This window comes from Somniosus microcephalus, chromosome 3 (genome assembly GCF_052327205.1).
Source record: "Somniosus microcephalus isolate GS21.2 chromosome 3, FLI_Smic_1.0, whole genome shotgun sequence".
NCBI lineage: Eukaryota > Metazoa > Chordata > Chondrichthyes > Squaliformes > Somniosidae > Somniosus > Somniosus microcephalus.
Genome location: NC_140989.1, coordinates 365350154 through 365374294, shown reverse-complemented (window position 1 = coordinate 365374294; position 24141 = coordinate 365350154). Strand labels below are relative to the sequence as shown.

At 48.8% G+C, this 24141-nt stretch overlaps 1 protein-coding gene across 1 annotated transcript in view; it reads left to right on the top strand.

Moving 5' to 3' along the window:
• Positions 1-459: 459 nt before the first annotated feature.
• Positions 460-24141, top strand: part of LOC147122399 (atrial natriuretic peptide receptor 2-like) — a 144718-nt gene continuing 121036 nt past the window's right edge. The window contains exons 1-4 of the mRNA XM_085978345.1: positions 460-475; positions 6318-6418; positions 9860-9950; positions 13199-13331. Of these exons, the coding sequence (XP_085834471.1) occupies positions 460-475; positions 6318-6418; positions 9860-9950; positions 13199-13331 (341 nt within the window). The remainder of the gene's footprint in view (positions 476-6317; positions 6419-9859; positions 9951-13198; positions 13332-24141) is intronic.

The following is a 24141-nucleotide window of genomic DNA, read 5'->3' as shown; positions in this document are numbered from 1 at the left end:
TGCCGGTTAAGAGAGAGTTTCCTGTAGTGACCTACAATGTCTCCTGATCCTCCAACATACCAAATTATTAGAATGGTCGTCGTCGTACATGTCTTCACACTGTTCCCTTTGGGGAACTGTATGAAGTGGTGGAAGGATTTCTGGCCACGATTAACGCTCCTTCCGTGACCGTAACCATCTTCGTACCAGCCATTAGGGTGGTTAGTCCTATGGCGGGAGGGTTTTACGGGCTCCCACAACCCATATGAGGGGGGGGGGGGGGGGCCACCCACACCCACGGACGCAAGTATCCCGCTGGATGTCAACCCAGAATTTAGAGCCGGAACTCCAACTCCACTTGCCGGGACTGTCTGGAGTGGGGTTCGAAACCCTACGCCTTCTGGCCCAGTGGCGGGGATGCTACCGCTACGCCAAAGGCCCACTCCATTAGAATGGTTAGAAGGTGGAACTTGCTACCACATGGAGCTGTTAAGAGGTAAGTAAGAGCACAGATGCCTTTGAGGGGAAACTAGATAAGTCCACGAGGGAGCAAGGAATAGAAGGACATACAGACAGGGTTAGAAGGGTGGGAGGAGGTTCCTGTGGAGCATAGACCAATTGGAGCGAATGGCCTTTTTCTGTGCTGTAGACTCAATGTAACATTTTCTTATTTTGTCACCTTTTTGGTTAGTTGCATGTACGCCTGATAGATACCTACAACCATCATGTTGGAAGCAGAACCAGGACTACATCTCGGGGTTAGATCTCAGACTCCAAGGGCACATTGCGCGAAGCCTGAGGCCAGCCGGTGTATCGGAAAATCATGGGCGGTGCCGCCTGTGGTTTACGTGCCAGCTGCTCACAAGACCCTGGCAGAGGTGTGGTGGCGAGCAGCATTTACCCCTTTAGTGCTGTGTGCCACTCTGCTCCGGCTCCTCTCTCCCTTTCCTCTCTTCCTGAAGAACATTCCATGCGGACAGGTCAAGGTTTAGGATATTGAAGGTGTGACCTCAGCTGCATATCTATAGTTAATTGCATCCACTGGGATGTGGGATCATTTCAATTAACAAGTTAGTAAATGATGTTCCTACGTGCAGTTGGACATAAACCATCGTCTTCCCCCATTTCCAGTGAAGTAGCATCTGGACAGAGCACGTCTGTTACAGAGAAGGCTGCAGCACACAATGTCTATAAAACTATAACAATGGTCTTTTTTATATATAAGAGATACGTTAGCGAAAATTGGGCCTTCTTTACTTTAGTATTGATTAATCTTCTCCCACTTTCTCCCCTCATTTCTCCTCCTCTTTTGAAGGCGTAGACATTTAGCAAGGGTACAGCTCCCCGGTCACAGGTCAGTCTCCATTAGGTTATTCTCCAGAGGTTATTGTGTCCAATTCTGGGCACCGCACCTTAGGAAGGATGTGAAGGCCTTAGAGAGGGGCAGAAAAAATTTACAAGAATGGTTCCAGGGATGAGGGACTTCAGTTACGTGGATAGACTGGAGAAGCTGGGGTTCTCCTTGGAGCAGAGAAGGTTGAGAGGAGATTTGATAGAGGTGTTCAAAATCATGAGGGGTCTCGACAGAGTAGATAGAGAAACTGTTCCCATTGGTGGAAGGTTTGAGAACCAGAGGACACAGATTTAAAGTGATTGGCAAAAGATCCAAAGGCGACATGAGGAAAATCTTTTTTACACAGCGAGTGCTTAGGATCTGGAATGCACTGCCTGAAAGGGTGATGGAGGCAGAGTCATAGAGTCATAGAGTTATACAGCACAGAAAGAGGCCCTTCGGCCCATCGCGTCCGCGCCGGCCATCAAGCCCTGTCTAATCTAATCCCATTTTTCAGCATTTGGTCCGTAGCCTTGTATGCTATGGCATTTCAAGTGCTCATCCAAATGCTTCTTGAATGTTGTGAGGGTTCCTGCCTCTACCACCCTTTCAGGCAGTGAGTTCCAGATTCCAACCACCCTCTGGGTGAAAAAGTTTTTCCTCAAATCCCCTCTAAACCTCCTGCCCCTTACCTTGAATCTATGCCCCCTGGTTATTGACCCCTCTACTAAGGGAAAAAGTTCCTTTCTATCTACCCTACCTATGCCCCTCATAATTTTGTACACCTCAATCAGGTCCCCCCTCAGCCTTCTCTGCTCCAAGGAAAACAACCCCAGCCTGTCTAGTCTTTCTTCATAGCTGAAGCGCTCCAGCCCAGGTAACATCCATCATGAGCAGATTCAATCACAGCTTTCAAAAGGGAGTTGGATAAGTACCTGAAGGAAAAAAATTTGCAGGGCTCCAGGGAAATGGCGGGGGAGTGGGACTTGCTCAAGTGCGCTTGCAGAGAGCCGGCACGGGCTCGACGGGCCGAAGGGCTTCCTCCTGTGCTGTAACCATTCTATGATTCTATGATTTTATGTGAGTCAAGGGCGGGGCTCATAACCAAGCCTGCCCTTGTCCTTATCTGACATCCACATACACTGACTTTCCAGCCTAGGTCACTGGATCAGGAGTGTGAGCTCTGGCTGATTGTCCCCTCCCTATCCAAGGACATTAAAGCCAATTGTAGTGCACCTACTGCCACACTTTTCCTATCTGATTCCCTGTGTCACTTTCCATTTTTTCCTTACAATGTGATGGAAAATCTTCCATTTTTTGAGGTGAAAACCTGTACAATCTACAGGACGCACCGCAGCAACCCACCAAGTTTACTTGGACAGCATCTCCCTCCTCTGCGACCTCTACCAACACCTTCTCAAGGCAACTATGGATAGCCAGTAAGCGCAGCCTTTCCAGCATCATCTACATCCCGAGAACAGAGTTCTGGTGTCAGCTGTGGCTCAGTGGGCAGTACCCGAGTCAGATGGTTGTGGGTTCAAGTCCCACTCCAGAGACTTAAGTGCAAAAATCTGGCCCGATACTCCAGTTCAGTGCTGAGGGAGTGCTGCACTGTCGGAGGTGCCGTCTTTCAGAGGAGATGTTAAACCGAGGCCCCGTCTGCCCTCTCAGGTGGGCGTAAAAGATCCCAAAGTGCTATTTTGAAGAAGAGCAGGGGAATTATTCCTGGTGTCCTGGCCAATAATTACCCCTCAACCATCATCACTAAAACAGATTATCTGGTCTTTATCACATTGCTGTTTGTGGGAGCTTGCTGTGCGCAAATTGGCTGCTGCCTTTCCTACATTACAACAGTGACTACACTTCAAAAAGTACTTCATTGGCTGTAAAGCGCTTTGGGACGTCGTGCTCTGGTTCCTCTCTTCCTGAAGAACGTTCCCGTGGACAGGTCAAGGTTTAGCATATTGAAGGTGTGGCCTCAGCTGCATATCTATAGTTAATTGTATCCACTGGGATGTGGGATCATTTCAATTAACAAGTTAGTAAATGATGTTCCTATGTGCAGTTGAACATAAACCAACGTCTTCCCCCATTTCCAGTGAAGTAGCATCTGGACAGAGCACTTTTGCGCTTTGGGACGTCCTGAGGTCGTGAAAGGCGCTACAGAAATGCAAGGCTTTAATTTTTGTTGGTGTTGTGGTCAGCTTGAGATCAATAAACCACTTTTATTTAACTTGCCCACTAACAATTGATAGTTAGGTGTATGCCCTCACCTCCTTAACTATATCTCTGTAACCTCCTCCAGCCCCACAACCCTCTAAAACTCTGCAATTGAAAATAACATCTTGCATTTATATAGCAACTCTGGCTTCTTGCGCATCCCCTACTTCTTTCACCCCACCATTGGCGGCCGTGCCTACAGCCATCTGGGCCCTAAACTCTGAAATTCCCTCCCCAAACCTCTTTGCCTCTCCATCTCTCTCTCCTCCTTTAAGACACTACTTAAAACCTATGGGGGAAAAATTCAGTATCGCCCCATTTGGAGCGCCATTATCGGCCGTGCGCAAAATTTAGCGCCTGGCGCTAATTATCGCCTCTGACAGCAAACTTGGCTTTTATCGCCCCTGGAGGTGATTGGAGCGCTAAATCAGGCGCTTCACACCTGTCTTAAGGCGCAAAGGCCGAGGAGCGAGGCGCTACCTCAGAGCGCTGGCGAAGCAAGGAAGGGCAAATCAAAATAAACCTGCAAAGTGCTGCTCAGTACCCAAAACTCCTTCACACAGCGTTGAATCTCTCCAGAAGTCTCTCTCTCTCTCTCAGAATGCGTGGTGCAAAAATGTCACCGACAAAAAAAGGCAGGAAGCGGTCGCCTTTAAATAGCGCTCCCCCAGTCCCTTTCTGACAGCATAACACTCCCCTCAACCTGTCGTTGCTAGCGGCAGGCGGTAAGGCAGGGGGCGCCACTCAATATCTGGTCTGGGACGCTAACGGGGCGTTGCGCGCTCGGCTGCCGTCACGACCTGCTGACGCAGGAGATCGTGGCGGTAGTGTTTAGTGTCGCCGCAAAATGTCTAGTTAATTTTGCGAGTGGCGCAAACACCGCCGCGCCCGGGCGCTAGTTGCTTTGCGCCCCATTAGCGCCCTCTTAAGGCGCTAACGGGAGGCGCAAACAACTGAATTTTTCCCCCTATGTCTTTGACAAAGCATTTGTTCACCTGTCCTAATATCTCCTTATGTGGCTCGTTGTCAATTTTTGTGCAATTACGCTCATGTGAATTGCCTTTGGATGTTTTATTACATTAAAGGCGCTATATAAATGCAAGTTGTTGTTGTAGTTTGTGAATCTATATAGCCATCTATGCACCTTTATCTGTTAGTTTGGTGATGGACATCTTTCCTTCTTTATAGTACTGGGGTCTTTTGGATTGGACGAAAGGAATGATTGGACATTTTAACTGGTGAGCTATTCGCAGAAGTGGAGTTCATAGGGAATAGGAACAGGAGGAGGCCATTCAGCCCCTCGAGCCTGTTCTGCCATTCAATTAGATCGTGGCTGATCTGTATCCTAACTCCAGCCACCCGGCTTGGCTCCATATCCGTTAATACCCTCGGCTTGCAAAAGTCTCAGATTTAAAACTATTAATTGAGCGAGCGTCTACTGCTTTTTGGGGGAGAGAGTTCCACACTTTCCTTACTTCTCTCCTGAAGGGCCTGGCTCTGATTTTAAGGTTGTGTCCCCTTGTCTTAGACTCCCCCACCAGCAGAAAAAGTTTCTCTATCTGCCCTATCAACTCCTTTCAGCTTCCCCTCCCTGTGTTTCTTAATCATGCCAAGAGTACAGTGATTGGAAACAGAAAACGTCGAATAGACACAGCAGATCTGACAACAACTGAGAGGAGGAAAAAAGCAGCTTGGCTCGCGGACTAGGATGTCAGAGCCATTTAAGTACAAAAGTGCCTCCGATACAGATGCTAGATTGTTTTCTTTGTTTCACTTTGACAGCAGGGAGCTGTAATCACAGTCACTAGAGATACTGATTAATCAGCCCCCACTATACCTGTCAGTGATTGAAAAAAAAACATAATCAAGCGTTTGTGACTGACCCAGACAGAATCAGATCAGACCAGCCAGAACATCTACCGAGGAAACACTGAAAAGACACCAGCAATGGGAAATAACATATACAAGGCTGTTTTACAAACCTTTCCCCTTTTCTTTGTGGTAAGTGACTGGCTTGGTTATGCTAATGTGAAAAAGAAAAGGAAAGGCTTGCATTTATATAGCGCCTTTCACGACCACCGGACGTCTCAAAGCGCTTTACAGCCAATGAAGCACTTTTGAAGTGTAGTCACTGTTGTAATGTGAGAAACGCGGCAGCCAATTTGCGCACAGCAAGATCCCACAAACAGCAATGTGATAATGACCAGATAATTTGTTTGAGCGATGTTGGTTGAGGGATAAATATTGGCCAGGACACCGGGGAGAACTGCCCCCTGCTCTTCTTCGAAATAGTGCCCTGGGATCTTTTACCTCCGCCTGAGAGAGCAGACGGGGCCTCGGTTTACCGTCTCATCTGAAAGACGGCACCTCTGACAGTGCAGCACTCCCTCAGCACTGCACTGGAGGTGTCAGCCTAAATTTCGTGCTCAAGTCTCTGGAGTGGAACTTGAACCCACGACCTTCGGACTCAGAGGTGAGAGTGCTACCAACTGAGTTGCAGTAAATATCATCACTTTTGTTACCAGAGAAAGTATAATGGAAACTATTCCTTTGCTTCGCTGAAATGCATGCACTCTAATCATATGGGCTGTTTTATTTGTACAGACTAACTGCAAACAGTGAGAAACTCTATATTTAAAATGAGAATTATAAATCAGCCAGATACAATGGATATTAAATATACGGAATACGAGCACTGCTTTTGTACTCCTCTTCTCGTCCAGTTTCTCAAATGCTGATTCAACGTGTCAGAAATCCATTTAATTCAACTATTGTTTTGCTGTAGTTGGTCTTGGTTACGATGACCCTACATCCCTGTTTTCCGGGGACAGTTCCCGGATGAGGGACTGTGTCCCCGGGCAAACAATGTCCCCGGAAGAGTCCCCGGTTCAGGAAATGCGCCCCCGAGCACCCTAACTTTTAATTTCTCCTGTTGGGAGTTGCACCCAAATTTCCTGGGTGTGCTCATTGATGATCCCATCACTACAGGTATTGGTGTGAAACCGGTGTAACAGCTGAACCTTCTGGAAACTTCGCTGCAGTGGGCGATTGGGAGTGGCGGTGGGGGGGGGGGATTGGGCGTGGGAGATCGGGGCGTGGCGCCGGGGGAGGGAGATCGGGAGTCGGGCATCTCTGGGCCGTGGCTGAATGCGCTTCAATAGTGTGATGTCCCATCCGCGGTAATTAGATGCACATTTGTTTTTACCTTTGTAGTGCAACTGTTAAAATACAGGCTGCTAAAAAAATCTGCCTCGCCACGCCGCGCAACCTACACTTTCCGTCCCAGCTACTTATGCTGTGCTCCCACCCCTGTGTGTCCCCGGATTCAGTTTAGAAAATACGGTCACCCTAGTCTAGGCGAAAATAAAAGCTGCGTTCTTTAAATAAGGAGAGCCAGTCAGTAAATATAAGATCATTTTCCTTTAGTACTGTGCAAATGTACATGCTTCTAGAGCAATGAAAAAGGCATTTAAATTGTGGGTGGGGGGGTGGCAGAGGTGGGATTGATCCGATATATGAGGTGTACAAATACGTGAGGCTAAGGAATCTGCATATTGCATCTGTTTAATGAGTTCTCAATTTTGTTCTGCTTTGTAGCCTAGTTATTGGGGTACATTGGGCTCGGCCTTAAAAGTATTTAAATCCTTTTGGACGTAAACTGGATATAAGCAAGTTTCTCATTTCTGACCTGGCCCTGATTTAACTAAATGAAGCTATCTTTCTGGTGTTTGTACTAACATTTAAATTAATTAAATCACTAAAATTAAAGATTAAAGGATGATCTAATCTGAAGATTTTGACGGGGTAGATAAAGAGAAAAGGCTGGATTTTGTCAGCCCCGAGGAGGTGGGACTGCCGGTAAAGTTGCAGAATGTGGGGGCGGCTGGCAAACCCGCCCCCAACCCGCCTCCGTGCCCTCTTGCCAGGAGGCGGGAAGCCGTCCTGCCCTGGGTCCCGTCTCCTCAAGGCGGGAAAGGGATTAAATCCTATTAACTGCCTGTTAACAGGTAGTTAACAGGCAGAAAAAAGGGTTATCCCTATTTTTAGCTCCAAAGTGCAGGCTTCCCGACCTCGGAGAACCCCGCTGGGGTGGAGGAGACGTGAAGGAGGTCTGAGATGTAGAGGTGAGTGATGGGTGCAAGTGTGGAGTGGTAAGTATGCAAGGTGAGTGTTAAGTGTTATAAAATGTTCACTTACCTTTATTTCTGCCTACAGCCTTCAGCCACGGTGGATCCGGAGTCCCGACACCTTCATTGTAGATTTCACAGACTGGCTGTTGGATCCGCCGAACCAACAGCCAGGTGTTTTCTGCATAGTTGAAAGGTTTGATGAGTCCTGAACACAAGGCCTCATCAAACTATACAGAATGTCAGTGTTTGACAGCTTCACAGAGCTGTCAAACGCTGATGTTTCTTCTTTCAAGAAATCTTGACAGATGGCACGTCAGACGTTGATGTGATCTATCAGTGACTTCCCCCTAATTGGCCTGCTGAGCCCACAGGGCGGGCTTAACAAGGTCAATCAGGGGAAAATCCCACTGGTTGGCCAGAAGCTGATGGAGGCGGGATTGAAAGCTAGCAAGCAGTAGTCCCGCCTCCAAAAGCTTCCCATTGACAAAATCCAGCCCAGAGTGTTTCCACTGGTGGGGGGGAGTCCAGATCAAGGGGCATAACCTTAAAATTAGAGCCAGGCCATTAAGGGGTGATGTCAGGAAGCACTTCTTCACACAAAGGGAAGTGGAAATCTGGAACTCTCTCCCCAATAAGGCTGTTGAGGTTGGGGGTCAATTGAAAATTTCAAGACTGAGATTGATAGATTTTTGTTAGGTAAGGATATTAAGGGTTACGGAACCAAGGCGGGCAGATGGAGTTAAGATACAGATCAGCCATGATCTATTGAATGGCAGAACAGGCTCGAGGGGCTGAATGGCCTCCTCCTGTTCCTATGTTCCTTTGTTTTTTCCTATGCTATATGCAAGGCTAGTATAACCAATAATTTGCTCGAATTCTTTGAGGATGTAACAAACAGGGTGGATAAAGGGGAACCAGTGGATGTGGTGTATTTGGACTTCCAAAAGGCATTTGACAAGGCGCCACACAAAAGATTACTGCACAGGATAAAAAATCACGGGATTGGGGGCAATATACTGGCATGGGTGGAAGATTGGCTATCTAACAGAAAACAGAGAGTTGGGATAAATGGTTCATTCTCGGGTTGGCAATCAGTAACTAGTGGTGTTCCGTAGGGGTCAGTGCTGGGACCCCAACTCTTTACAATCTATATTAACGATTTGGAGGAGGGGACCGAGTGCAACATATCCAAGTTTGCCGACGATACAAAGATGGGAGGGAAAGCAGTGAGTGAGGAGGACATAAAAAACCTGCAAAAGGACATAGACAGGCTAAGTGAGTGGGCAGAAATTTGGCAGATGGAATATAATGTTGGAAAGTGTGAGGTTATGCACTTTGGCAGAAAAAATCAAAGAGCAGGTTATTATCTAAATGGAGAGAAACTGCAAAGTGCTACAGTACAAAGGGATCTGGGGGTCCTGGTGCATGAAACACAGAAGGCTAGTATGCAGGTACAGCAGGTGATCAGGAAGGCCAATGGAATCTTGGCTTTTATTGCAAGGGGGATGGAGTATAAAAGCAGAGAAGTCTTGCTTCAGTTATACAGGGTACTGGTGAGGCCACACCTGGAATATTGCGTACAGTTTTGGTTTCCATATTTAAGAAAAGATATACTTGCTCTCGAGGCAGTTCAGAGAAGGTTCACTCGGTTGATTCCGGAGATGAGGGGGTTGACTTATGAGGAAAGGTTGAGTAGGTTGGGCCTCTACTCATTGGAATTCAGAAGAATGAGAGGCGATCTTATCGAAACATATAAGATTGTGAGGGGGCTTGATCGGGTGGATGCGGTGAGGATGTTTCCACTGATGGGTGAGACTAGAACTAGGGGGCATAATCTTAGAATAAGGGGCTGCCCTTTCAAAACTGAGATGAGGAGAAACTTCTTCACTCAGAGGGTAGTAAATCTATGGAATTTGCTACTTCAGAGAGCTGTGGAAGCTGCAACATTAAATAAATTTAAAACGGAGATAGACAGTTTCCTAGCTGATAAGGGAATTAGGGGTTACGGGGAGAGGGCAGGGAAGTGGACGTGAGTCTAGGTTCGGATCAGCCATGATCCTATTGAATGGCGGAGCAGGCCCGAGGGGCCGTATGGCCTACTCCTGCTCCTATTTCTTATGTTCTTATGTTCTTAATAACTTAGCTCTTGCCCTATTCTCCTTGATGTGACTGGTCTGGTTCCAATCTTTCTCTCAAGGTTGCACAATGCTGGCACGACTTAGACAACACCGAGTATGACTGCTGGCCCATGCAGCATCCAGATGAGCAGAACATGATCGACTGCGCTGGTAAGGACCCACGCAACCTCACGTGGAAATCCTGCACAGTTAAGGCACTACATATCACAGAAATCACAGAAATCACAGAAACCCCACAGTGCAGATAGAGGCCATTTCGGCCCATCGAGCCTGCACCGACACATATCCCACCCGATCCCCGTAACCCCTACACCAACACATATCCCACCCTATCCCTGTAATCCCCCTAACACTAAGGGTCAATTTATCATAGCCATTTATCAATACATATGTATTGACCGGGAATGTTTCAGATACTGATCATCATGGTCAGTTATTGGAAAGACAAAAAAGGGGGAGTGAAATCAGCTCAGCCTGACTTTGGATAGGTTTCAGCACCTTTTCACTCAGCTTCCACATCCACAGGCTATTTTGTTTTATTCATTCTCGGGATGTGGACGTTGCTGGCAAGGCTGGCATTTATTGCCCATCTCTAGTTCTCTGTTGTCTTGAATGCTGCAGTCTATGTGGTGATTCCTGTTTTTCTTTGTAGCGGGTTTGATACAACCAAGTGCCTTGCTAGGACACTTCAGATGGTGGTTAAGAGTCAACCGTATTGGTGTGGGACTGGAGTCACATATAGGCCCAGACTGGGTTAGGATGGCAGGTTTCCTTCCCTGAGGGACATTAGTGAACCATTTGCGTTTTTACCAACAATCTGACAGGTAACTTTTACTGATACTTAACCCGAACCCTAACTCTCAGGGCAGGATTTGAACAGCTTGTTCTACTGTTATTAGTCCAGACCTCAGGGTTACTGATCCAGTAGCATAACCACTTAACTATTGCTTTGTGATAGGGGCTCGTATATCTTTTTACTTGTTGTTCTTCCTTCCCCACTTTCTTTGTTTCGGCCTATAAAGGGACTTACTCATTTTCTAGTTTTCACTTCTGATCTCAATAGCCCCCAATAATTAAACCATTAATCTCTACAGATGCTGATGGAGTCGATGTGCATTTCCGACATTTTCTATTTTCAATTTATATTTTCAACATTTTCCTTTTATTTTCGATGTTGCCACATAAGTTTCTTCGCGACCAATCACGTGTAAAATGAAAACACAGAATCTGTACTGCGCTCAGCTATATAATAATGTGTCGTCACCAGGCCTAATTAGCATATTGGCAACAGGACGCTATAGAAAAATCCCACATAAGTCGACACGCACTAACGACATGCCAATACACTTTGCGTGTGATACTCGGATACTAGGTTCAAATGACTCCCAGCACCAATGACAGACTTGTGATCACCAGTACTTTAACTCAGTGTTCTACAGCTAAAATGGCTATTCTTCCAGTTAAACGCACAAATCTGGAAGAACACAAATGTGTTCTGCATTTCAAGCGGACATAAAGAAAGAAAAAACGACTTGCATTTCTATAGCGCCTTTCACAACCACCGGACGCCTCAAAGCGCTTTACAGCCAATGAAATACCTTTGGAGTGTAGTCACTCATGTAATGTAGGAAACGCGGCAGCCAATTTTGCGCACAGCAAGGTCCCACAAACAGCAATGTCATAATGACCGGATAATCTTTCCACCTATCTACCGTCACACTTTATTAAAATCCTAGTGATGACACGAGGATGTACTGATTCCAGTCAAAGTCAAATTATTGGGACCTTAAGACTACAGGCCCGATGATCCCGCCCGCCCCCAGCTGCTCCGACACCATGCAGAAGCGGTGCACCCAAAGGGCGTGACTTCTATCCAGGCCCAGGGTGACTGGGATTTCCTGTCCGGGGCCATCGGGGCTTAGCATTGATGAAATGAGTCACAGCTGTAGGGCTGACATGTCTCCAAGATTGGGACCTTCTGGCAGCACGGAGGTATCAAGACGATCCAGATTCCACCTGTGAGGGGAAGAGGAGTTTAAACTTTACTTCCAGTCTTTGACCTGCCCCTGGGACCTCTTGCCAATCTGCCAGTCTGTGGGGGTTCGCGGAACCGGCTGTAGCATTATGTTCCCCTGGGCCACCCAGCCATTGATCTAGCTATATATCCAGACATGTAAAAGGAGTAGAGACACAGCGAAATAGTTCCTACATCTTTTTCATGAACTTTGCACCTAATAAATGGGTGTTCTCTGAGGGCAAAGGACAAGGAAATCAGTTTAGGTTACTCATCTTTTTAACTATGGAGAATAAGGGATAGGGTTTGACGTAATAAAACTCACTACGCACTTGGTTTGAGCATAAAGCAAGGCTTTAATCAACTTGTTTCAGAATATGGAGGTCTAGTTGTAGAAACATAGAAGATAGGAGCAGGAGTAGGCCATTCGGCCCTTCGAGCCTACTCCGCCATTCAATGAGATCATGGCTGATCATCCAAACCCTAGCATCCGCACCCTACACCGACAGCCATCCCACCCAAGCCCTATCCCCGTAACCCCGTAACCCCACGTATTTAATCCCCCCTAACAGCAGCACGGTGGCATAGTGGTTAGCACTGTTGCCTCACAGCGCCAGGGACCCGGGTTCGAATCCGGCCTCGGGCGACTGTCTGTGTGGAGTTTGCACATTCTCCCCGTGTTTGCGTGGGTTTACTCCGGGTGCTCCGGTTTCCTCCCACAGTCCAAAGATGTGCAGGTTAGGTTGATTGGCTATGATAAATTGACCCTTAGTGTTAGGGGGATTAAATACGTGGGGTTACGGGGATAGGGTGGGATATGTGTTGGTGTAGGGGTTATGGGGATCGGGTGGTATATGTGTCGGTGCAGGCTCGATGGGCCGAAATGGCCTCTATCTGTACTGTGGGGTTTCTGTGATTTCTGTGGAACACTAAGGGTCAATTTTTAATTTTTTTTTTTATCATGGCCAATCAACCTAACCCACACATCTTTGGGCTGTGGGAGGAAACCGGAGCACCCGGAGAAAACCCACGCAAACACAGGGAGAATGTGCAAACTCCACAGAGACAGTCACCCGAGGCCAGATTTGAACCCGGGTCCCTGGCGCTGTGAGACAGCAGTGCTAACCACTATGCCACCGTGCTGTACTTCACTAGTTCCTTGTCTTACAAAATGTCCCTGGAAAACTGGGCCTGCACCCGAGTATTTATACTCCTTGGACGGCGCCATCAGCTGGCCATCCAGCGTTATTTCACGAGTCGTTTCTTGATGAATGATGAGATTTATAACACGGTTTACTTGGTTTTCAACTCTGATATGCATTTAATTCCCCCACAAGAGACCTGTTTATCTCCACATTGTGATTTTTTTCCCTTATTTTTTAAGGGCTGGAGATGAGCTGGGTGGACAGACCCCCAGAGAAAGTGCGGAGCATGGAGGAATTTAATGTCACCTATGCAGTCATTGCTTCCGATGGCTTCTATCAGATGGCTGTCACACATGGAATTCTGAAATACAGGTGGGAATTAATCGAAGTAACAGAATTTTTACCCTTCCTTCTACACCGCCGCCAATGTTGCTGCCGCAGTGAGATTTCCCAATAGGAGATATTTGTTCACACCTCATTGTTACAATCTGGACTCTTTATCAAACTTGTGCTTTGCACTCACGGCAGCCTCCATGACCAGACCTGTGTCTTCCACGATCTGACGCTTACCCCCTTATGCGTGCCGCGAATGGGCGTAGTGTGCCACAAGATTGACAATGACCCTTTTACCGAGGTATTTCGCACTGGAGGTTACATATTCTAGACACAAAAGGCATCAAGGGGTATGGGGAAGGAGCAGGAATATGGTACTGAGATAGAAGATCAGCCATGATCATATTGAATGGCGGAGCAGACTCGAAGGCTCCTGCTCCTATTTTTCTATGTTTCTATGTTTCTATATTGCTCTTACACTGAAAGGGTGCCCATACTGTCAGAGTGCATCATTTAGGCTAAAACTAGCAGTCAAATTTATTTACAAAATCTATAATTAAACAGAAAGTGCACATGGCGCAAAAAAGCAACAATTTAGCCATGGAATTGAACATTATTTTAAACGGTGTCTCAAATCTTCGAATCATTTAGTAACTGCGTCTTTGAAGATGTTAATGTGGGGACCACTTCTTCCTACCAAGTCCCGCCTCAACACCACGATAGGAAAACAAACAATTGAAGTAAGACAACTGGAAACTGACCCAACCCTCAGGGGTCTCCAGGACAGGAAGCAACACAAGATCAAATAAATTCTTTCCCCACTACTCAAGCCTTTCACATTGAAACACATGAACAGAAGATTTCTGGAATAACAACAGAAAATGCTGGAAAAACTCAGCAGGCCAGGCAACATCCGTGGAGAGAAAAAACAGTCAACGTTTCGGGTCAAACCCTTCGTCAAGACTGAAGAAGCACAGGAAATGAAATAGATTAAGAGGCCAGGCTGGGAAAGAACAAAAGAGAAGTGAAGAGACATTAAGAGGTATTCAAAACGAGGCGAGATGGTGATCGGATTAGTGGAGACAAAAGACGGCTCTAGATTAGGTGTGAAATGTGCTGGCAGAATGGGAGACAACTGCCATGTGGGAGAGAAAAATAGTGGGGGGGGGGGAAGGGTCAAAACAAAGGTGTGGATAAAAAATAAGTAAAAATGTAATAGGGGCCGAGGTTATGATCTGAAATTGTTGAACTCAATATTGAGTCCGGAAGGCTGCAGAGTGCCTAATCGGAAGATGAGGTGCTGTTCCTCGAGCTTACGCTGAGCTTCCGTGGAACAATGCAAGAGGCCGAGGACGGTGAGGTCGGAGTGGGACTGGGGCGGTGAATTAAAATGACAGGCGACCGGAAGCTCGGGGTCACCCTTACGGATTGAATGGAGGTGTTCTGCAAAGTGGTCACCCAATCTGCGTTTGGTCTCCCCAGAAGATTTCTGGCCTTTGCGGTTGCTTTTGACACCTGATTTTCAAAAATGCAAATGCATTGAACACTTCAGAGAATTACTGATACGGTTGATGTCTAATGACTTCCCTCCGTGAAGCGGGCCGGCCAGATATTCTTTTCTGAATTCTTTTCAGAAAACAGCTAACGGAGTTCCATTTTAAATTCACAACATAGTCATAGCCTCTCTATGATAAGCGGGGGCTCTGATTGCCCCACCCCTCCTGTGAATGAGAATGGAATTCAGCCAGCCCCAACAATTTACAGGGAGATTTGATAGCGGTGATTAAAATCATGAGCGGTTTTGATAGAGTAAATAAGGAGAAACTGTTTCCAGTGGCAGGAGGGTCGGGGATAGAGTAGGGGAGTGGGACTAATTGGAGGGCTCTTTCAAAGAGCCGGCACAGGCACAATTGGGCCGAATGGCCTCCTTCTGTGCCGAATTATTCTATGATTCTATTAATTTAGATGCACCTTCTAAACACTTGCTACTCTACCATACCCAAAGGGACAGAATGACCTCCTGTGCATTTACAGGAAACTCTTTGGTATCCGGCACCGACGGGACTGGGATGGTGCCGGTTGATTATAATTTCCGGATGACGGAGAGGGTTATCTACCGAGGCTATTTTTAACAAACAAAAATAAAAAAAATCAAGAAATGTGCAGTATACAGTAATTGACTACTGGCAGCGCGGGAGAGTCAGACTCCTGTTATTGAGGTGTTCCGACTTCCGACAGCGCCAAGAAGCCAAGTAGTGGCAGTTTGGAGAACTACCCCCACTGACTAACTCGGCCACCGCGGGAGACTCGGCAACACTTCCGGTTATTGAGGTGTTGTTTTCGGAGTATGACTTTTGCCGGTTAATGGAGAATTCCGGATATTAGAATCAATTTTATTTGCTATATGTACTAGTACAATGGAATGCTTACTCCCCGTGGGGACACGTCAGCTATTTTTACAGTGCCGTGTTCAGAAAGTCAATTCTTTGGCATCCCGTGGCAGTGGGAGCACGATGTCCCTCAGCCGCTCCGTCCTCCTCGTCACCGCAGCCTCCTCCTCACTGTTGCCGGCTCGGCTCCACGTGTGGTGGCCTGCTTCTCCCGCTCACCCTCTGGCCACCATTCCCGGCTCCCCTCCTCCCAGTCGGACTGCGAGTCGTCGTGGCTGCTGCTGCTGCTCGATGCGCTGCGCTGCCTCCGCCCGACTCGCCGAACACATCCTCCGGTCGCCACGGCCTCCACCTCACCGTTGCCGGCTCCACGGTCCGACGGCCCGGACCTGCTTCTCCCGCTTCCGGTCCGGCCTCTGGCCGCCATGCTCGGCTCCCCTCCTCCCAGTCGGAATGCTTCCCCGCTGAGGAGCAGCCAGCCGTTTAAACGAGAGTTTCCTGTATGTCACTGTGGAACAGGCTCGAGGGGCTGAAGGGCCTTCTCCTGTTCCTATGTTCCATTATGCTGGTTGACGAGGGGGCAGATGTTATCTGCAGCTTGAGCTACTGCTATGAGAGTAGCTCTTTTCTTTGTTTACTTGGTGGGCCAGTGGGGGGTTGCTGCGCCTCTTACTTGGCACAACTCATTTTTAATTGCCTGCTGCAAACATGTTAGGCCCAACATATACTAAAATTGGAACAGGAAATGTTTAACTCTCTGTGCTGCACTGTGTAGTTATGAGTGAGAAGCTGTGTGTTTATTGTGAATTTCTGTCACATCAGGGATTGTTTAGTCAAAAGGGCAAAGCCAGTTTCTAATGATAATTATAACTTGTAATTAAGTAATTAGGAAGGCAAATGGAATGTTGGCCTTTATTGCAAGGGGGATGGAGTATAAAAGTAGGGACGTCTTGCTACAACTGTACAGGGCGTTGGTGAGACCACACCTAGAGTACTGCGTACAGTTTTGATCTTATTTAAGGCAGGATATACTTGCAAAGGAGGCAGTTCAGAGAAGGTTCACGAGGTTGACTCCTGAGATGAAGGGGTTGTCTTATGAGGAAAGGTTGAGCAGGTTGGGCCTATACTCACTGGAGTTTAGAAGAATGAGAGGTGATCTTATTGAAACATATAAGATTCTGAGGGGGATTGACAGGGTAGATTCCGGGAGGATGTTTCCCCTCGTGGGGGAATCTAGAACTAAGGGGCATAGTTTCAGGATAAGGTGTCGCCCATTTAAGATGGAGTTGAGGAGGAATTTCTTCTCTCAGAGGGTGGTGAATCTTTGGCATTCTCTACCCCAGAGAGCTGTGGAGGCTGAGTCACTGAATATATTCAAGGTTGAGATTGACAGATTTTCGAACAATAGGGGAGTCGCGGGTTATGGGGAGCGGGCAGGAAAGTGGAGTTGAGGCCAAGATCAGATCAGCCATGATCTTATTGAATGGCGGAGCAGGCTCGAGGGGCCGAATGGTCTACTCCTGCTCCTATTTCTTATGGTTTTTTGTATTCGCACATAAAACTGAAGCCCAGTCTAAATGCTTGCAGCGCCGTGTAAGGCAGCCCTTACAACCATTGTAGCTTTCTGTTTAATTTGTTCTCGGGGTGGGGGCAACGTTGATTTACTGGCCAACCCTCGCTGCCCTGTGAAGGTAGCGGTGGAACCTTCTCATTGAACCCCTGCAGTCCGTGTACTGATGGTGTTCCCAATATGGTGTTAGGTAGAGAATTCCAAAGATTTTGACCCAGCGACAAGGAAGGTGTGTCCACTCAGGGATGGTGTCAGGAAACACTGCTTCAGCCAAAGGGTGGTGGAAATCTGGAACTCTCTCCCCCAAAAAGCTGTTGAGGCTGGAGGTCAATTGAAAGTGTCAAAACTGAGATTGATAGATTTTTTAGGCAAGGGTATTAAGAGTTATGGAACCAAGGTGGGTAAATGGAGTTAGGAACATAAGAAATAGGAGCAGGAGTAGGCCATATGGCCCCTCGAGCCTGCTCCACCATTCAATCATGGTTGAACTTCTACATCAACTCCACTTTCCTGCCCCATCCCCATATCCCTTGATTCCCTTAGTGCCCAAGAATCTACTGACCTCAGTCTTGAATATACTCAATGACTGAGCATCCACAGGCACCTGGGGTAGAGAATTCCAAAGATTCACAACACTCTGAGTGAAGACTCTCCACTGGCTAGAGTCATACCTAGCACAAAGGAAGATGGTTGTGGCTGTTGGAGGCCAATCATCACAGCCCAGGACATCACTGCAGGAGTTCCTTAGGGCAGTGTCCTAGTCCCAACCATCTTCAGCTGCTTCATCAATGATCTTTCCTCCATCATAAGGTCAGAAGTGGGGATGTTCACTGATGATTGCAGTGTTCAGTTCCATTCGCAACTCCTCAGATAATGAAGCAGTCCGTGCCTGCATGCAACAAGACCTGGACGATATTCAGGCTTGGGCTGATAAGTGGCAGGTAACATTCGCACCACACAAGTGCCAAGCAATGACTATCTTCAACAAGAGAGCATCTAACCACCGCCCCTTGACATTCAACAGCATTACTATCGCCAACCCCCACAACATCAACATCCTGGGAGTCACCATTGACCAGAAACTTAACTGGACCAGCCACATAAATACCGTGGCTACAAGAACAGGTCAGAGGCTAGGTATTCTGCACCAAGTGTCTCACCTCCTGACTCCGCAAAGCCTTTCCACCATCTACAAGGCACAAGTCAGGAGTGTGATGGAATACACTCCACTTGCCTGGATGAGTGCAGCTCCAACAACACTCAAAAAGCTCGACACCATCCAGGACAAAGCAGCCCACTTGATTGGCACCCCATCCATCACCTTAAACATTCACTCCCACCACCACCGGTGCACCGTGGCTGCAGTGTGTACCATCTACAAGATGCACTGCAGCAACTTGCCAAGGCTTCTTCGGCAGCACCTCCTTAACCCGCGACCTCTTCCACCTAGATGGATAAGGGCAGCAGACGTATGGGAACACTGCCATCTCCAAGTTCCCCTCCAAGTCACACACCATCCTGACTTAGAAATATATCGCCGTTCCTTCATCGTTGCTGGGTCAAAATCCTGGAACTCCCTCCCTAACAACACTGTGGGAGCACCTTCATCACATGGGCTGCATCAGTTCAAGAAGGCGGCTCACCACCACCTTCTTGAGGGCAATTAGGGATGGGCAATAAATGCTAGCCTTGCCAGCGACGCCCACATCCCATAAAAACGAATTAAAAAAAACTTAAACGGTCTATGGCCTAGAAATTTGGTGGCGCCCCGCGCCAGTCTTGCCAGGGCGCCGGAAGTACTGCCCCGGAAGGAGTCGCGAGCGCCTGCCGGAAATTCAGTTTGAGCGCCCCAAACGGAAGTGCGGTGCTACTTGAAGCGCCCCGCATCCGTCTTGGGGCGCTGCAACTGAAGTTCGCAGCACAACGTGCCGCAGCACCACACGCTGCGGCACGGCGTGCTGCGGTACTGCAGGCCTTCCTCCCCTTCTTAAAGGGGAGGGGCCTGCTGCAGCGCGATCAGCGATCGCGAGTGCCGGTAAAAGAGCCCGGCACCGAGGAGAAGTGCCGGGCTCTTGGGAGACAGCCGGCACAACGTGGCGGGGTGCGGGGGGGGCTCAGGAGGCCGGGGACGGCTGCACGAAGAGGTGCTGGCAGGCGGCCAGCAAAAAAAATGGCCGCCCCGCACCTCAGCGCCTCTACCGCCGCAGGTAGGCCCCCCTGAACCGGTCGCAAATTGCGACCGGCGTTACAGCAGGGGTTGCTACCAAATTTCGCGATCGGGGTGCTAGCGGGGCGCTGCGCACACCGATGACGTCATCGGTGGCGGCGCAGCGCTAACGGCTAGCGCCGCCATTAGCGCCCCGCTAAATTTCGCGGGAGGCGTGGCCAGTGGCGCTAAACCCACTAAGTGCCCTCTTTGGGCGTTAACTGGTGGCGCAGCCCACCGAATTTCTAGGCCTATATCCCTTAAGATACAGATCAGCCACAATCGAAATTGAATGCTGGAACAGGCTCAAGGGGCTGAATAGCCTACTCCTGTTCCTATGTCCAAATCAGGATGGTGTGTGATTTGGAGGGGGTCCAGAATGAAAGGGATCTGGCACACACCTTTGAGCACGGCTTGCTCTGTGAGACAATAATAATGCACACCGAACACTAGACGAATACGCTGCCACTGGAAAATGGAACATATTCTCATTTGGTAACCCAGTGTTGGTGATTTGCACTCCGAGGTCAGGTGGAGCACAGACTGAAGATAAGAGTAGGTTTTGCAAACCTCTGCTCCCAGTGCTTGCTCGATTGAAATGTAATCACGGGAAAATCAGGATGGCCAGGAATCAGACGGCCGATCGCCGTGCCCAATTCTCCGATCGGCATGCCCAATGAGTGAGGCTCCGTGACGAGAGCAAAGCATCACAAACTTTTCCCGGTGGAATCAAGTGCTTTTTGCCACCCCACTAAAGTTCATTAAACTCAACCTCTATGACATCCCGAAGTCAAACACACATGTTTCACATGACAAGCCCCGAATCAAGAAAGAAAGACTTGCATTTCTACAGCGCCTTTCACGACCACCGGACGTCTCAAAGCGCTTTACAGCCAATGAGGTATTTTTGAAGTGTAGTCACTGTTGTAATGTAGAAAACATGGCAGCCAATTTGCAGTAAGCTCCCACAAACAGCAATGTGATAATAACCAGATCATCTGTTTTGTTATGTTGATTGAGGGGTAAATATTGGCCGGGACACCGGGGATAACTCCCCTGCTCTTCTTCTAAATAGTGCCATGAGATCTTTTACATCCACCTGAGAGAGCAGACAGGGCCTTGGTTTAAAGTCTCACCTGAAAGACAGCACCACTGACAGTGCAGTGTTCCCTCAGTACTGCCCCCTCCGACAGTGCAGCGCTCCCTCAGTACTGTCCCTCCGACAGTGCAGCACTCCCTCAGTACTGTCCCTCCGACAGTGCAGCGCTCCCTCAGTACTGCCCCTCCGACAGTGCAGCGCTCCCTCAGTACTGCCCCTCCGACAGTGCAGCGCTCCCTCAATACTGCCCCTCCGACAGTGCAGCGCTCCCTCAGTACTGTCCCTCCGACAGTGCAGCACTCCCTCAGTACTGTCCCTCTGACAGTGCAGCACTCCCTCAGTACTGCCCCTCCGACAGTGCAGCGCTCCCTCAGTACTGCCCCTCCGACAGTGCAGCGCTCCCTCAGTACTGCCCCTCCGACAGTGCAGTGCTCCCTCAATACTGCCCCTCCAACAGTGCAGCGCTCCCTCAGTACTGCCCCTCCAACAGTGCAGCGCTCCCTCAATACTGCCCCTCCGACAGTGCGGCGCTCCCTCAGTACTGACCCTCCGACAGTGCAGCGCTCCCTCAGTACTGCCCCTCCGACAGTGCGGCGCTCCCTCAGTACTGCCCCTCCGAAAGTGCGGCGCTCCCTCAGTACTGCCCCTCCGACAGTGCGGTGCTCCCTCAGTACTGCCCCTCCGACAGTGCGGCGCTCCCTCAGTACTGCCCCTCCGACAGTGCGGCGCTCCCTCAGTACTGCCCCTCCGACAGTGCAGCGCTCCCTCAGCACTGCCCCTCCGACAGTGCAGCGCTCCCTCAATACTGCCCCCCTGACAGTGCAGCGCTCCCTCAGTACTGCCCCTCCGACAGTGCAGCGCTCCCTCAATACTGCCCCTCCGACAGTGCGGCGCTCCCTCAGTACTGTCCCTCCGACAGTGCGGCGCTCCCTCAGTACTGCCCCTCCGACAGTGCGGCGCTCCCTCAGTACTGTCCCTCCGACAGTGCTGCGCTCCCTCAGTACTGTTCCTCCGACAGTGCAGCGCTCCCTCAGTACTGTCCCTCCGACAGTGCAGCGCTCCCTCAGTACTGCCTCTCTGACAGTGTGCAGCGCTCCCTCAGTACTGTCCCTCCGACAGTGCAGCGCTCCCTCAGTACTGCCTCTCTGACAGTGCAGCGCTCCCTCAGCACTGCACTGGAGCATCAGCCTAGATTTGTTGAGTCTGAGTGTCCCAGATATGCTTATTCTAAATCACTGGACACAGACAACAAGAATAACTTAAACAGGTCTTTACTAATCGAAGGTCAGGGCTGAACTGCTTAGCAAATTACTACACAGAGTTTATATACCGGTGTGGTCACCACCGGTACTACAATATACAGTAGCCAAGAGAAAGTAGTCCATCTCTTAAGGTAGTCTCTTAAGGTGGTACAGGTTACATACACCACAATTCCTCCCTTTTTAGCTTAACAGTGTACATCCCAATTTAAACATAACATGGATAACATATATACAACTTCATGCAAAACTGTTCAAAGATTCAGTCTCTGAGGAGGCCTCCTGATCCGAGTTGGATAACGCCTTTCAGGGGTCTCTGATTCTCGTTGCTGGGGTGACTCATCTTGTTGATCTCTTATGGGTTGGACATCATCAGATACATTGGCGTCTGAGGTAGATGCTTCAGGTTCACTAACTTCTTCCACTGGTGTCTCTGTCGTAGTCATGGGTTCGACCCTTGTTCTCGATTCTACAAGTTGATCAGCATGACGTCGTATTACGTTTTCACCAATATCTACCGTGTACATCAGGGGTCCTTGTCTGGCACGAATTGTTCCAGATTGCCATTTCTCATTCTTATAGTCCCGGGCTAACACTGGTTGTCCTATTTCGAAACTCCGAGTGGTCTTGTTATTTATATGCTGGAACTGTTTGTTTTCGACTTCCCTCCGCACATTTGGTTTTAACAAGTCCAACCTGGACCGCAACCTCCTGTTATAGAACATCATGGCAGGGCTTTGATTTGTCACTGCATGAGTGGCGTTTCGATATGCCATTAGGAAATTGTCCACCTTGTGTTGTAGTGGAATCTGGTCTTCGCTCATGGCCTTTATCGCCTTTTTGAACGTTTGTACAAATCTCTCGGCCAACCCATTTGTAGCCGGATGATATGGGGCAGAGGTATAATGTTTCACCCCATTCTTCTTCATGAATTTCTGGAATTCTTCTGACACGAACTGCGGTCCGTTGTCTGAACATATTTGTTCTGGCAATCCATTTCTTGCGAATATCGTTCTTAGAACTGCGATCGTCTTTTCCGAGGTAGTGGTCGCCATCTTAATCACTTCTGGCCATTTAGAATGTGCGTCTACCGCAATTAAAAACATGGAGTCCATGAATGGACCTGCGAAGTCAATATGTACACGTTGCCATGGGGTTGACCAGCATCGGACCTAGGAGTGAGCAGCGAGGTCAGGAGGAGGAGCTATAACCCGGCATAAAAACCAGCGGCAGCGACCAGAGGCCCGAGACCAGCATCGGACCTAGGAGTGAGCAGCGAGGTCAGGAGGAGGAGCTATAACCCGGCATAAAAACCAGCGGCAGCGACCCGAGACCAGCATCGGACCTAGGAGTGAGCAGCGAGGTCAGGAGGAGGAGCTATAACCCGGCATAAAAACCAGCGGCAGCGACCAGAGGCCCGAGACCAGCATCGGACCTAGGAGTGAGCAGCGAGGTCAGGAGGAGGAGCTATAACCCGGCATAAAAACCAGCGGCAGCGACCAGAGGCCCGAGACCAGCATCGGACCTAGGAGTGAGCAGCGAGGTCAGGAGGAGGAGCTATAACCCGGCATAAAAACCAGCGGCAGCGACCAGAGGCCCGAGACCAGCATCGGACCTAGGAGTGAGCAGCGAGGTCAGGAGGAGGAGCTATAACCCGGCAGCGACCAGAGGCATACCAAATCAACAGCAGAGGAGAGAGGTAAAAAATAATCCAAGAGTGACGTCACCAGGAAGCAGGTAAGTGATTGGTTGGATTGGTTGGTGAGTATTTCTTCTTTTTATTACAAGCTTAAATTCGGCGGTTTTTTTCTAGGGTCTGTGCTGTAAGGGAGACAGTTGGTTAACCATTAAACTGGTGTAATTTAGAGGGATTGATTTAATCTAAATCCAATTAATTAAATAAAATTTTTTATAATTAATTACATAGAATGGAGCAGATGATGTGTTACTGTTGCGAGATGTGGGAGCCGGTAGACCCCATTGAGGCTAACGGTGATTACATCTGTGACAAGTGTCTGCTGCTACAGGATCTCCAGCTCCGTGTTGATGAGCTGGAGTCTGAGCTTCAGATACTGCGACACATCAGGGAGGGGGAGAAGTACCTGGACTCTGTGTTTCAGGAGGTGGTCACACCTATGAAGTTAATTAATTCAGATGTAGCCCATGGTCAGGGACAGGACGGTGTGACCACGAGTGAGGCAGGTACGGGGATCCAGAAGGTAGTGTTGGAGGAGCCGCAGCCCTTGCTCTTGTCCAACAGGTTCGAGCTTCTTACTCCCTGTGGAGACGGAAGCAGGGGCTGCAGGGAGGATGAGCAACCTGGCC